The sequence below is a fragment of the Colossoma macropomum genome, unplaced genomic scaffold (assembly GCF_904425465.1).
Source record: "Colossoma macropomum unplaced genomic scaffold, Colossoma_macropomum, whole genome shotgun sequence".
Taxonomy (NCBI): Eukaryota; Metazoa; Chordata; class Actinopteri; order Characiformes; family Serrasalmidae; genus Colossoma; species Colossoma macropomum.
The window spans coordinates 621,368-635,319 of record NW_023494799.1 but is presented as its reverse complement, the minus strand read 5'-3'; the positions used below and the strand labels follow the sequence as shown (position 1 = coordinate 635,319).

The 13,952-nt window shown below is 39.8% G+C and overlaps 1 protein-coding gene across 5 annotated transcripts; it reads right to left on the bottom strand.

Annotated features, from left to right (window-relative positions):
• Positions 1–307: 307 nt before the first annotated feature.
• LOC118819213 (hydroxylysine kinase-like) lies at positions 308–13,517 on the bottom strand. 5 transcript variants are annotated; one of them, XM_036586912.1, is made up of 7 exons: positions 13,444–13,515; positions 12,476–12,527; positions 11,078–11,238; positions 7,661–7,966; positions 5,765–5,907; positions 1,656–1,836; positions 308–1,324 (listed from the first exon to the last, which is right to left on the bottom strand). In XM_036586912.1, the coding sequence occupies exons 4-7, from the start codon at positions 7,962–7,964 to the stop codon at positions 861–863; spliced, it is 1,092 nt and encodes a 363-aa protein (XP_036442805.1). In that variant the 5' UTR covers positions 7,965–7,966; positions 11,078–11,238; positions 12,476–12,527; positions 13,444–13,515; the 3' UTR covers positions 308–860. The 5 variants fall into 5 exon arrangements, with proteins under 5 accessions (XP_036442805.1, XP_036442806.1, XP_036442801.1 ...); XM_036586913.1 differs by having other exon boundaries at positions 11,074–11,332; positions 13,444–13,511; XM_036586908.1 differs by having other exon boundaries at positions 11,078–11,332; positions 13,444–13,509.
• Positions 13,518–13,952: the final 435 nt, after the last annotated feature.

Below are 13,952 nucleotides of genomic sequence, written 5' to 3'. Positions count from 1 at the left end.
CATGTACGTCTGCAGTCAGACTCTCACACACAATGTATTTCACATAAACAAGATATCAGATCATAACTGCATTTTCACAGAGTATCAATACCCACAACACTCGCTTCTGTCCTGTTAAAGGATCATTTGATCAGATTTAAAATGAAGATACTGGAACACAAATTCATCTCTAAAGGTATCAGACAGTGAAGAGCATCAGACAGGATTCTGGATATTTTCATACATTTTCAGATGGATTTGATAAACATTTACATACATTTATGTTTGTCTCTGTGTAAATATTTCCACATACATTTTAAAATATATTTACTTAATATGACAATATTTTCTGAAATACATTTTTGTGTTCCAAAGTATTTCAAATATATAAAAACAAATGTCCATATATATTTTTTTTCCTTATGGGCTGTTAATAGAATTCTCTGAATAAAGGGTTTCTATCACACAGTTTCAGGTTTCTGATGACAGATTGTCACTCAGAGGATCATGGGATGCAGGAATATGGTGGATTAGAAAGCTTTATTTATCACTGATTATCATTTATTACCGAGGACACAGCATTCAGACACAAACACGACACACAGAAATCACACAAACACAAAACTGAAATATGAGAACTTACAGAAGAAGCAGGGCTTAGTGCTGTAGGCAGAATGGGTGGGGCTAAACTGCTGCAGGCTGAATGGGCGGGGCTAAACTGCTGTACACTAAATAGGTGGGGCTAAACTGCTACAGGCTGTCCACGATAGAATGGTCCACAATACTGTCCCTTTAAGGCATTTTAACACTGAATAGTGTGAAGACTTGGTTAACATTAATCCTGAACTCAGATTAAAAGTCTCCTCCGGTTCTTTTAGTTATTATCCCTCTGTGTCTGTTCTATGGCTGTTCTGTAAGAACTCTGCAGCGCCGTTGAACCAGATCTTCTCCACCTCGTCTCTGCCCGTCTCCCAGAGCAGCTGCAGCAGCCTGGCGCCAGGCCTCACCGTGATCATCAGGTACTCCTCGTTTTCGGGCTGCTGGAGAACAGTGTAGCGAGCCAGAACCAGAGACTGGCAGAAGCGGCTCAGAACCAGCAGGTACAGCACATCTCTCTCCTCCGGGTTCAGGGGGATTACGCTCTCCCAGCCTGCCAACACCGCTGCCCCCACCGCTAACGGCCTGGGCCTCTCGATCATCATGTACATGATGGTGATGGCCAGCTCGAACACAAAATAGCCATTGTTCATATTTCCAAAGTCCAGAATGCCACTGATCCTGTAGCTGGACGGACCATCAGCTTCAACCAGAACATTTTGTTCGTTAAAGTCTCCGTGGATAATACCTGCAGGACGAGGGAGAGACTCGTTAAAGCGATAGTTCAGTGAAAAATATAATTAGTGCAAATGTAGTCGATCAGCCAAGATGCGTTTGGTGTCTGAATCTGAGCTATAAGGCTAATGTAGCTAACAATAGAAGCTCACACTCCACCAATTAGCGCAGTGCTAACTGCATGCCTTTCCTCAAACATGCTAGCGAAGCTGGCTTCATAATCACCAGCTTTTTATTTGAATTTTCCATTTCTGCCTTAAATGGTGCAGCCGTTACATTCTGTCACTATAAATTCTAAATTCGACTCGTTCAGGCAATCAATCACAATATTATACCATTCTTACATTTGCGGAAGGAGTTCAGCTTTGGCACTACATGGTTTTTGAACTGTTCAATAACTTTCTTCACCACCTCCTGTATCGGATCTCCATCCAGCACAGGCAGGAACTGCTCCAACAGAGGAACACTCGCTAAACTCCAGATGAAGTTCTCCCTCTGAAGAACACTCAGGTGTGGATGCTCCATCTGCATAAAGGTCACACAACAAATAACAAACAGACAGACACTAAAAACATGCAAACAATTCAACACATTTTTCAAAATCTGCTCTCTTTAAGCTCATTCACAAAAAATTATGACATGAAATGGTTATGAATTCACTGCCTGATGACTGAGACACTGTTTTATGATAGTTTAGAGAACTTAAACTCCATTCATGGTGGAGGGATACATGCAGGGCGCTGTGAGGCAAAATAGTCCCCAAAGAAAACTTATTATTTCAGATTTTCCACTATTTTCCATCATCAACATTCCATATAAACTCAGAAGACTCGTGTAGGTTCACTGGTGGTTCTGGATAGTAAATAAAATGTCTATATTTGTGTTGTAGTCATGGCGACCCCTGGTTCCTATCACCACCACTGTAAAGACATGTGAACCATTTCACACCAAACCACTCTGAATCTCTCTGTTTACACCTCACACACTGAGTTATGGGTGAATTTTGTACAATTGGTGGAATTCCCCTTTAAAATTTCTTTCTTATCCTAAATGTGGTCAATCAGCCAAGATGTACTTGGGGTCTAAAGTCATTAAGCTATATTATCATCAGAAAAACATTCTAACTGAAAATAGACTAAAACCTACCATGACAACTGCTGTGGGTCTTGACCCTAAACTCCCCCTTGTCACAAAAAAATTGGAAAAAGTGGTTTCAGATCAACTTCTGCATGCACTGGAAGCTAACGGCATTTTTGAGAACTTTCAATCTCAATTTCGCCAAAAGAATAGTACAGAAACAGCTCTTGTGGAAATATTAAATGATACTTTAATGCATTCTGGGGGGGGGGTGTCTTTTGGTGCTGCTTGATCTCAACGCAGTCTTTGATACAGTTAATCATAACAACAGGCTTAATGGATGGGTTGGCATATCAGGGTCTGCGCTAGTTTTTTGATTCATCTAATAGAAAATCTTTAGTGTCTATTGAAAATATAATGTCTTCTGTGGCTGGTCTTACATGTGGGATACCCCAGGGTTCCATTCTTGGCCCTATTTTATTTTCACTTTATAAGCTTCCTCTTGGAGTTTTAATCAGACTTTAATATCTCTTTCAATTTTTATGTAGATGATATGCAGTTGTCTCTCTCTGTTAATCAGAATGGCTTTAGTAGAGTAGCTAATCTAACTGAGTGCATTGACACTATTAAGGACTGAATGAACTGCAGTTTTCTTAAGCTAAAAGAGGTTCTGGTTGAGACTCTTGGTTCACTCAGATCAGAGTTAGTGCTTTTCCTAGAAACCTGGTGATGTTTTGCTTCTCGTTTACAATATCAGTGCATATTAAGAATTATGTTCAGTCATGTTTTTTCCATCTAAGAAATATCAAAGATATTGCAAAGATCAGACGGATTCTTAGAGAGAAGTATTACTGCATTTGTCTCATCTCGTTTGGACTGTTGCAGTGCCTCATATACTGCCCTTAGTCAAGGAGCTTTGGCGAGACTTCAGTTGGTCCAAAATGCAGCTGCTAGGCTCTTAATGAAAACTGGACATATGGAGCACATCAGCCCAGTGCTGGCCTCTCTTCACTGGCTGGCAGTGAAATTCAGGATTGATTTTAAAGTACTGGTTCTGACTTATAAGGCTCAGCATAGTGAAGCACCTGAACACACTTGTGAATTGTTAGTTGCTCATACTGAGTCACTGAGATCCTCTAATAAAGGGCTTCTTGTTGTTTCTAGAACTGAACTGAAGCGAAGGGCAGACTGTGTGTTTGCTGTTTGTGCTCCTGAACTGTGGAACGGTCTTCACCTCGATATCAGACTCTCTGAGTTCACATCTCGCCCAAAGACTCACTTTTATTCTCTAGCTTTTTTGAGTTGTGGTCATAGGTAATGTGTTAAGTGCTATATAAATAAAGTTTACTTACTTACTTTACTAGTGAGTGTGTGAATGTGTATGTCTGTCTGTCTGCCCTGCGATAGACTGGCGACCTGTCCAGGGTGTATCCTGCCTTCCGCCCAATGACAGCTGGGATAGGCTCCAGCACCCCACCGCGACCCAGAAGGATAAGTGGTTTAGATGATGTATGTATGTACTTACTTTACTTGTTTCTGCTTCATACAATGACTGACACTTTTCAGCAAAATATCATTTATTTCCACAATTACAGTTCCAGTGCTAAATAACATACTGACGTTAACATTACCTTTTCATGCAAGGCAGGGACGATGTAAGCCTGCTGAAGTGGAGTGCTGATACGGTGGTGCAGTGTTACAGTAATAAGTGTCTCATCAACAACTGACAGATCATAATATTACTCAAAGTTAGTGGAATATTTTTATTTATATTTTTTACATCAGTACACTGGGAGGGCATTTTGAGCATATCCAAATATGTATTGTGATTCCAGCGTAGGTGCCCGTGTTATCCGCCACCTCAAAACAAAACACCGGGAATCTAAGCTTACTGTAAATAAATCGAAGCACTTTACTCACCCAAATCAATGTTTTTCTGGGAGAGATAAGTGGGTAGATTAATGTCCTAGAGTTGTTTGACATGATGAGAAATAATAATAATAACATTTTTGTTTACTTTGACGCTCGTATCGCTAGAATGATGGGGGTCCCCCAATATCGGCCACCTCACTTCCGGTTTTCCGTAACTCATCTTTCAGCCTAAAATTCAGCGTATAAAATTGTAAAAAACATTAAATATATGTACATATTCGTAAGTAAAATGTGACATTATTGTACTGTTTCATTATTCAGCTTGATTTGCTTGTTTAACGAAGTATGGAGCACAGCTCTTTGCTGCGCGCCTGATTGTGCCAGTCAAATGAGAAATCGCGTTTACGCATCATTCCTACCAGATTCAGTGCTTAACAATGGTTCACAATGAGGCTAAGTTTGTCCTCTGTGGGCACCCTTACGCCATATACGTAACACTACCATGGCAGCAAACTTTTTCTACCTCAGAGCAGAGAAAGCTAACCGATAAGCTAACTTTCTGCACAGACGAATATCCATCGCCGAATGAAAATGAGCTGTGTTCCATGTGGTTTTGTACACGCAGAATTACAACGTTATTAGTGATACTTAAATATTGTTTTCAGACATGATTTTTTGCTAGAATAAAGTTTAGATGTCCCTGTGAGGTGCAAGCTTATGTGTTTTGAATTTCGCCTGAGCAGTTAGCGGAGAGAGAGAGAGGAAATGCGCAATACGCACAAGTGGCCGATACTGGGGGACGGCCGATGTTAGTAACTACGTTAGTTAGCTAAGAGAGAGGAGCCATCTAGCACTAGCTTAGCTAGCGTAGGAAGCTGCAGTTCCAAACCCCCAGAACAGCTTTAATTTCAGCTTTCTGTCCCTCCAACACCAGCTGCCCAACTTCAGCTCCTCAGAGTTCAGTCATTGTCATCTAAACTTGTGTCCGTAAAGTTTCTGTTTGTCAGAATCGAACCTGTTCTGTGGTGAGCAGAGCTGGCGGCATGCTAGCTAAGCTGATGCTAAGCAGCTACTCTCTCCTGGTTATCAGAGCTTAATTCAGTGTCAGACGGAAGCTCTGACGTTTATTGAGTGGTGGATTTTAAATCATGCACCTCCTTCATTTCTCCGGCGTCTGTGTGAGCGAAATGGACTTATTTGATTGTTTTCAGATTTAAAATAATGCAGCAGGATGTTGGGACACAAATAAACACAGAACCAGTCCGTGAATATCTATGTTGTCACGTCATCCCACTGGACGGTTCTGTGGCCGGTTAGCTAACCATGAGGAAAGAAACGCTGAGCCGGGTTTTAAGCGTTCCGTGTCAAACCTTATCGTTATGGAAATGCCACTGGAACGGATACCCTCCGTGCTCAGAACCGTTCAGCCCTGCAGTGGAAAAGAGTCTGTGTCTCAGCTGATTTAGTTTTTGGCTGAACTATCGCTTTAATCTGTGGTTTCTACCTGCAGCAGAGCGGTGTCCATGGTGGCGGCCGTTCTTCCAGCTTCGTATAAAAGCTGCGGAGTGCAGGTCACCTTCACTATCGTGGTGCCGGGCAGGAAGGTCAGCAAACGCACCAGATATTTCTGCACCCCGAAACCACAATCTGCACAAAACACAGACAAAACACTGAACATCGTTCGTTCTACAGCTTTGTTCACCTTTCATCTCAAAGTACAGCGTTTCTGCAGCTCAGCTGGTGGAGCGCGATGCTAAATGCTAAAGTCATGAGCTCAAAGATCAGCAGATGAAGAGCACAGTCTGCGTCCGTCTCCTCTGATCAACACCAAACACAGCAGCTTTAATATGAGCTGCTTTACGTCTCCTTAAATCTGTACACGTCTCCTGTTTTCACAGCGTCCAGCCTCAGAAGCGAGCAGAGCAGCAGTTAGCTCGGGGCTAACTAAGCTTAGCTAAGGAAGTGCTGTGTCCTTTTACTGTTCTGTTTAAATTATAGTTCTAGAATAAAAACGTTTTATTTTATTAAACTATGCTGCTTTTATGTTCTGTTGTGAAAGCCTGTTAGCTAATTTCATCATTTGACTAGTACGAGCTAAGATAATGTTAGCTAAAGGTAAGCTAACAGGCTAAACTGAATCCAGGGAGATTACTGTGAGATTAATGTAGTGAATATAATTAATCTCAGTTCTTAATCTTTCCTCATCTAAGTCATAATATTACGTTTATTAGTTTTGTTTGTACGTTATTTACTAAAATACAGCCAACAGGAATATTTTCAGATTAGATTAAAGACAATACAAAAATGTGAATTACAGTAGAGAGATTACGGATTAGAGAGAGTGGCACAAACTAAAATAAAATGTAACGTGGACTTTTATGTCATTAAACAGGTTCCAGTATCATCTTCTCGTGTTACTATATGTAAGTTTTTATTCCATAAAATTATCTTCTTCCATGCTGAGTGTTTGTGATCAGTGATCTGTACAGAATTCACTCCTGTATAATTTTAATCTCCTGTTGATGACAGACAGGCTAAAGTACAGCCTCTGCACAGCATTATCAGAGTAATCACGATTAACTGTTCTTATTGATTGATAATAATTAGTCAGAAGGTGCAGATCTGATTTTAGCAGCTTTCAGTTGTGACGCTACATCATCTTAGAATGATCTGCAGAAGATTTTACTCCAGCAGTTATTATACTTTACTATGAGATTTCAAGTTCATCACCAATGAATTATATAATATTTGTGCTTGTTACTAAAGGGCAATTCCAACTTTATTTCAAAATCCCCCATAGCTCAGTGTGTGAGGTGTAAACAGAGTGATTCAGAGTGGTTTGGTGTGAAATGGTTCAGATGTCTTTACAGTGGTGGTGATAGGAACCAGGGGTCGCCATGACTACAACACAGATATAGACATTTTATTTACTATCCAGAACCACCAGTGAACCTACACAAGTCTTCTGAGTTTATATGGAATGTTGATGATGGAAAATAGTGGAAAATCTGAAATAATGTTTTCTTTGGGGACTATTTTGCTTCACAGCGCCCTGCATGTATCCCTCCACCATGAATGGAGTTTAAGTTCTCTAAACTATCATAAAACAGTGTCTCAGTCATCAGGCAGTGAATTCATAACCATTTCATGTAGGAACTTTCTGTGAGGGAGCTTTTAGAGGTGGACGTCTGGTTCCTATCACCACCACTGTGAACAGTTCTGACTCTAAGTTTCTCTAGAACGGAGTGTTTCACACCAAACCACTCTGAATGACTCTGAACCACTCTGACTACATCTTAACCAGTTAATTATGCAGGAAATTAGAAAAATCAGTGAAATTCCCCTTTAACTATTTACTATTTTCACTACATGGATTAAGCAAATTAAAGTTCTGTCCTACCGATTTCCTCCAAACTCATCAGCTGACCGGTTACCGTGGGGACAGCAGTCTGGGCAGGAAGTCCTCTCTGCCATAAGAAGTTCATGGTGTGGGTTTGGACCTCCAGCAGAGTGAGATTCTGGCTGTCTGCAGAGTTCATGACCTTCAGCACGTACTGTCCACCTTCTGAAGAGACCACATGGAAGTTCTGGTCAATGTAACTGGGCAGCGGGCGGACGCTGGACACAGTCAGGCCAAAAAGTCGTCCTGTGATGTCGGTAGCCTGGGAAACGGTGAGATTTGGCTTGGACTCTTTCACTGACATGGCTGAAGAGGAAGATGAAGAAGAAGAAGAAGAAGATGGTTTTAACTGATTTCATTCAGCATTGATTTAAAACAGAAAGCAAACAGAGCGAAAGCTGGAATTGTCACCACTGTCCTACAACTTCAAGGGCCAGATTTCATAAGAAATCTGTAGGCACCTGTTTTGTTTCCCATCCTTTTTTCCGGCAAACCCTGCCCACCTGCACTAGGATCCTACTCACAGAACCGTAACACAGCACACGTTCTTAAGAAGGTTTTATAAATACATATATATGCAGTACACTGTTCATATTTTCACACAGGGGGCAGCACTTTAGATCGTTTTAAACAGTGTAATTTAGGAAAACGTTTAGTGACATTTTTAACCTAGATTTAATAAATCAATACAGTCTCATATTATTCTAGATGTACTATTTCAATGGTAACTGTGTTTAGCTGAGATATAAACCATAACTGGGGGAACTTTCTCTCTCCAGCTGTTAAACGTCTCACATTTTTTCTTGCATTTCTTTGGGACCTTGCAGGTTTGGAGTTGTCCTAAAAACAGGTCCTTGTTTTTAGTTGTTTTTCTTTATTTATCAGTTCTGTTCTGCTCTCCTCTGCAATACAAACAAACTCTTAATTAAGCCTCATGAACTGCTGTTGTTTAACACTGTAATGCTTTAATTACGTTTAGTGTACCAAGAGTAAAATATCAAAAACAAAACTACAACAACTTCTCTTTTTTCCCGGAGCCTGAGCACCAGATTTGTCCCCTCCAGCAAATTACTGTGAACCATCTTGTCCCTATATCTGGATTATACATGAATCTTTCTTAATGAGGTCATTGTGGTCAAGCAGATCTTAAACACTGTCCCATATTATCTGTCATGTATTAGAATTAGTTTGACAACTTACAGCTGATTAAATCACAAATAATAAAACATTCTAACCTGTATTTGTCTTTATTTTGTTGCACCTGTTGCTACTAAATTATCTACAAAATCATAAAAGGTAATGTGGCTCGTATGACTAAGTTCATTCCAGTTGTGTTTTTACCAGGCCCACATTTTCTTTCACAACATCTCTGATTTTTCATATAAAGCTGGTTCACTACAGGGCCAAAGTCCAAAGTCCAGCCCCGGGGCTGAACGCGGCCTGCAGACAGATTCTAATTGGCGCATAGTCTCTGTTTTAGAGTGTGTTATCAGTGTCCCTCCAGCCAGTTCACTGCAGTTCTTCCTCTCACCTGATGGTGGCAGCAGTGCTGTAAGATTACAGTGTAACACTGCTCTGGGGTAGGGAAGTTCGCTAAAGTTTAAGAGCCTTTCTTCTCTGACTGACCTGCAGCTTCACTTACTGACCACATTTAGTCCAGACTGAGCCATAAAGCTCAGACTAACACTGAGAGACACAGATTTAGATGGAAATTTGAACATTTTTCATCGAGAGTCGCAGAAAATGAGCCTCATATTTCAAAAGACTATAATGAATTTAATACCAACAGACATAAAACAGCAGAAAATTACAGTAAATATTCAGGAGAGAGTCTAAAGCAGCTGCGGCTCCGAGTCTCACAGCACCGACTTCATATCAGAGCAGCTCAGGAAATATTAACCCTTTAAACCCAAACACAAACGTGGCTATTTATGCTGTTTAATCTGCTCCGCTTGTTTAATAAAGTGATTTCTGATGTTGGTGCTGCATTTATTTGACATATAAAGATCCACAGAATTTAGTTTGTCTCTCATATTAAATTTCAGTATATTAGTCATGATATATTGTTCCTCTTATTAAACACATCAATAATTTGTTACAAGTGCTTCTACTCATCCAAATTACTCTGAATAATCCAGTGATTAAAGAAGGCTTGTGCATCTTTTATGCAGTGACAGGAAACAGAGCAGCTCACAGAAAGTTCGGATTCTGTGCTGAAACGTTTCACTATGGCCAGTGTGAACATGCATGTGCCACACCATAACTCCTCTGACTGCAGATTTATATACATTTGATGGGTCATCACCAAATTCTTAGGATGGATCACAAGCAAGACACTTGGGTTCTATTGATTGCTCTACATGGTTGTATTCTTAATATTTTAAAAACATAATATTTTGAATTATTTGTGAATAGTTTGGCCTTCAGTGTTATTACCTTGTATGGTCGTTACTGATGTAAATAAAGTCAAAACTAAACTAAAGAGTGATAAACTGTAAGTAGTGAATGCTGTGAGAGCTCCCCCTGCTGTTTATCAGAGCGTCGCCGCTCCCCAGTTTCAGTCTCCATTTCCCAAACGCTTTAGCCGAGCGCGCTAACGTTACTCCTCCTAATAAACAGACACACGTTCAGCTCCGTCTCCTCATTATTCACCACCATCACTGTAATATTTCATCATCAACATTAACACACGAAGGTGATCAGAGGGGCGGTGGAGATCGAGTCTGCAGCGTCTGAGATCTTTAAAACGCAGAGTTAGAAAAGTAAATCATCTCACAGTGAAAGCAGCGTTTTACAGTAGAAATAAATGGAGCTCATTATGCTGGTAGTGAACTATGCTGCTGACACAGCTGCCTAAAAACCATAGAAACGGACCTTAAACAGAAGTGAGGACCCTGTTGGGGTTCATCCTAAAGTTAGGACAGGATTTAGGAGGTTTAGTCTAGTTAGGATGTTTGTGTGATGCTGTTTTCTTATCTGGAGTTCATGATGAGATTATGAAGTCAGGAACTGTTATTCTGGAATAGATACTGTCCGAAATTCAGTCATCATAGACTAAACAGATCAGATTTCAGAGTGAAGACGTTTCTGTAATACGAATTAAGTTTTTAAATTAATTAAGATCAAATTTGCCTCTGTTATACTAATTCTTGACCTGTCAGATCTTAACTTAAGACAAAAGGATAGGAAGTTTCTGTAATAGCCATCGAAGAACACGCCTTCGTGGACCGCATCCTTCAAAAGATGCAGCCCCTGAATTGGGACACAGGTACAACCTCCCGCTGGAGCTACTGCTAAGGCTAGGACTATGTTAGCCAAACACCATGACTCAACATCAGCCAGCTAAGCAGAGGCAACAGAACGAGAGACAGATAGTAAGACACTTAATAAACAGAGTGTTTGGGAAAACTCACTCACCACAGTTGCAGCCAGAGGTGTGGGAACAGGGCTGAGGGCTCACAGCAGCTCACAGCAGTATCAGGGAGAGAGTTGGCAAACAGACAGTAAACATTCCGCCGGTAGATGACCGGTATAAAGTCCCCAGAGTACAGCGGCAGTAAAGGGTAAAGTCCTCCAGCCTATTGAGAAGCAGAGAGAGCAGCGGCCAGCAGTGGAGACAGAGCCAGTAAACAATAAACAGTCCTCCGATAAAGCAACATGTCAGAAGTCCTCCTGCAACAGCAGTAAAGAGTAAAGTCAACCAGTAAAAAGAACAAGCATCCGATTAAACTGGGAAAATCCAGGTTAGTGCAGGATAGAGAAGGAAAAAAACAGACAACAAAAATGAGATAAATACATCCAAAGAGTCCAGAAAGTAAAATGAGAAATTAAATAAGTGTAAACTAAATAAAAGCAGCCCAAGAATTGAACCCTGAGGGACACCACAGCACGGCACTCTCTCGGAAACATTATTTTCTTTTTCAACAAAGTAGCTCCTCCCTCACAGGTATGAACTCAACCATTTTAGGACAGGTCCTGAGAGACCAGTTCTCAGCTCTCTATTTCATGGTCGAAGGCAGCGCTGAGATTGCGCAGTAGTAGAACAGATATATTCAGTTTTTTCTTGTGAACTTTTATATGTGTAGTCCACTGGTAGTGTTCACATTAGTTAACTTTAAGTCTACTCAATGTACTGTTTAAGGTATATTTCAAGAATAAAAAATAATACCTAAATACAAATCTAGTAGTTTATTTTAAAGTGCAAAAATACTATATAAGTCGTAAACTATAAGTATCATATTAAGTTCATTTAAAGAAAACCTACAAGTACAACCCCATCAAATTCAAAAACCAATAAAATGTCTCAGTTACAACATTTGATATGCTTCACAGTGTCCCAACTTTTTTGGAAATGGGGTTGTATAAAAACCAGTATTTTACTGAGCGTATACTTAAAAGTATACTTTCATAAACTAAAACATGGGATAGATGTATATAACTAGTAAAAGAACAGTTTACTAATAAGTTCATTTTAGTGTAGTTCACAGTTTAGTTGCAGTACAAAATAAAACTTAAATGTAAACTAGTAGTGCACTCAAAGTTTGCTACTCTTACACCTAAGGAATACTTAAAAATATACTTTTATAAACTAAAACGAGGTCAAATTTAGTCCCAAAAGTATTGAAATGGTACACTTACAAGTAAACTACTAGAACATTGATATTAGTATATTTATTATACAAAGTATACATGGAGATATGCTTTAACTTTGCTTTAGTTTACTTAATAAAATAAACTTTAAGTATACTTTTTTGTAAAATCCCCCTCTCTCTGAGTAAAACTACATCTCACATGAAACAAAGAAGACTCACTCACTGATGGTTAGAGTTTCTCACTATTAGCACTCATGTAGCTTCTGTGTGCATCACTGAAATAGAAAATAAACACAGTAGTGAATCTCACTAACACACACTTTACAGCCTCAAACTGCATGTAAAGGAAACAAACGGCTGAATATCCTCCAGATAAGAATGTGGCTTTGTTAAACTAGGTAATCTGAGATGAGCAGCTGAGCAGATAGCTTGGCTAGCTAACAGGCTAACAGTCTAGTCTAATACTCTGTGTTTAGATTTAATTCATCATCAAGCTTTTACTGTAAAACTGCAGTGTACAGACTAACAGACAGTTTTTTTTTTTTTAATAATTTGATTCAAACTACCAACAGGCTTTGTGTGTGTTATAAGCGCAGTCAGGTCTCGATAAGCTAGATAATAAAGTCTAATAACAGCCTGTTTAAACGTCTGAATTCACTCTTTATCTGTGGAGCTGTTCCTGATGAAGCACTGTGCTAGTTTTCACTAAAAAATAAACAAAGTAACTCACTGACAGTGATTAGTGTGAAGTAGAATGTTGTTGCTGTTTATTTATCCTGCCCAGTCCATCATGCTGGACAATCAAAAGGTTTTAATCACAGATTAAGGTGGATTTGTAGAGGATTTGTTTATCCATGTTTTAAATGAAATGGTCCAACACAACACATTTTAAAATAAAACCCAAATCTTTCATTAGCTCTAAACTCTGTTTAATGTGGTCCTTATCGGTGCAGCTCACACTGATAGTGATCTGAAAACGTCGCAGAAAAATACATTGTTATTTACTGAATAACAAACCAGAGTAAATATGATTTCATGTTAACCAGTTTTTGTCACCACTGTCTCAAAATCAATAACACCACTTTAAAGATCTGAGTCAATAAGTTTCTCTAGAACAGAGCATTTCACCCCAAACCACCCTGAACCACTGTTTATACCTCAGCGAGTGAAATCTGCAGATGTAAAACGCACCTCTGTGAAGAGCAGCATCGTCGCACATCTGTACAAGCATAAGTTTGAGTCTCACAGTCGCTCTGCAGATTTCTGTTCAGGTTCTTTGTGAAACATAAACACAGGAGGTAAAATGAGCAAAACAATAAATAACACTTTTACCACAAAGTAAATTATTACTATATAAACCCCTCCAGATGTACTGAGTACAGTAACCTGTGATCACCTGGTTTGAACTTTAAACTGCACAAGGCTGTAGGCTGGTCGCTCGGATGAGGTGGGAAAGTTAAAATATCATTAAAGCCGAAATGTGAAAAGGGTGACAGAAGAAGGTTTTTAAAATAAACGATGACATATCAAGCTATGAGTGAGAAATGATTGACCCTACAGATGGTCAGATCGCGCCACAGAGCTGTTCTGACATTCTGAAATTCCTGATCAAAGCTGGTCTGAAAATGCCTCCGAACAATGAGCTCCAGAATGTATGCGGGTCTTTATGGGAGCTGGTGGAGATCTCCTCTCTGACTGAA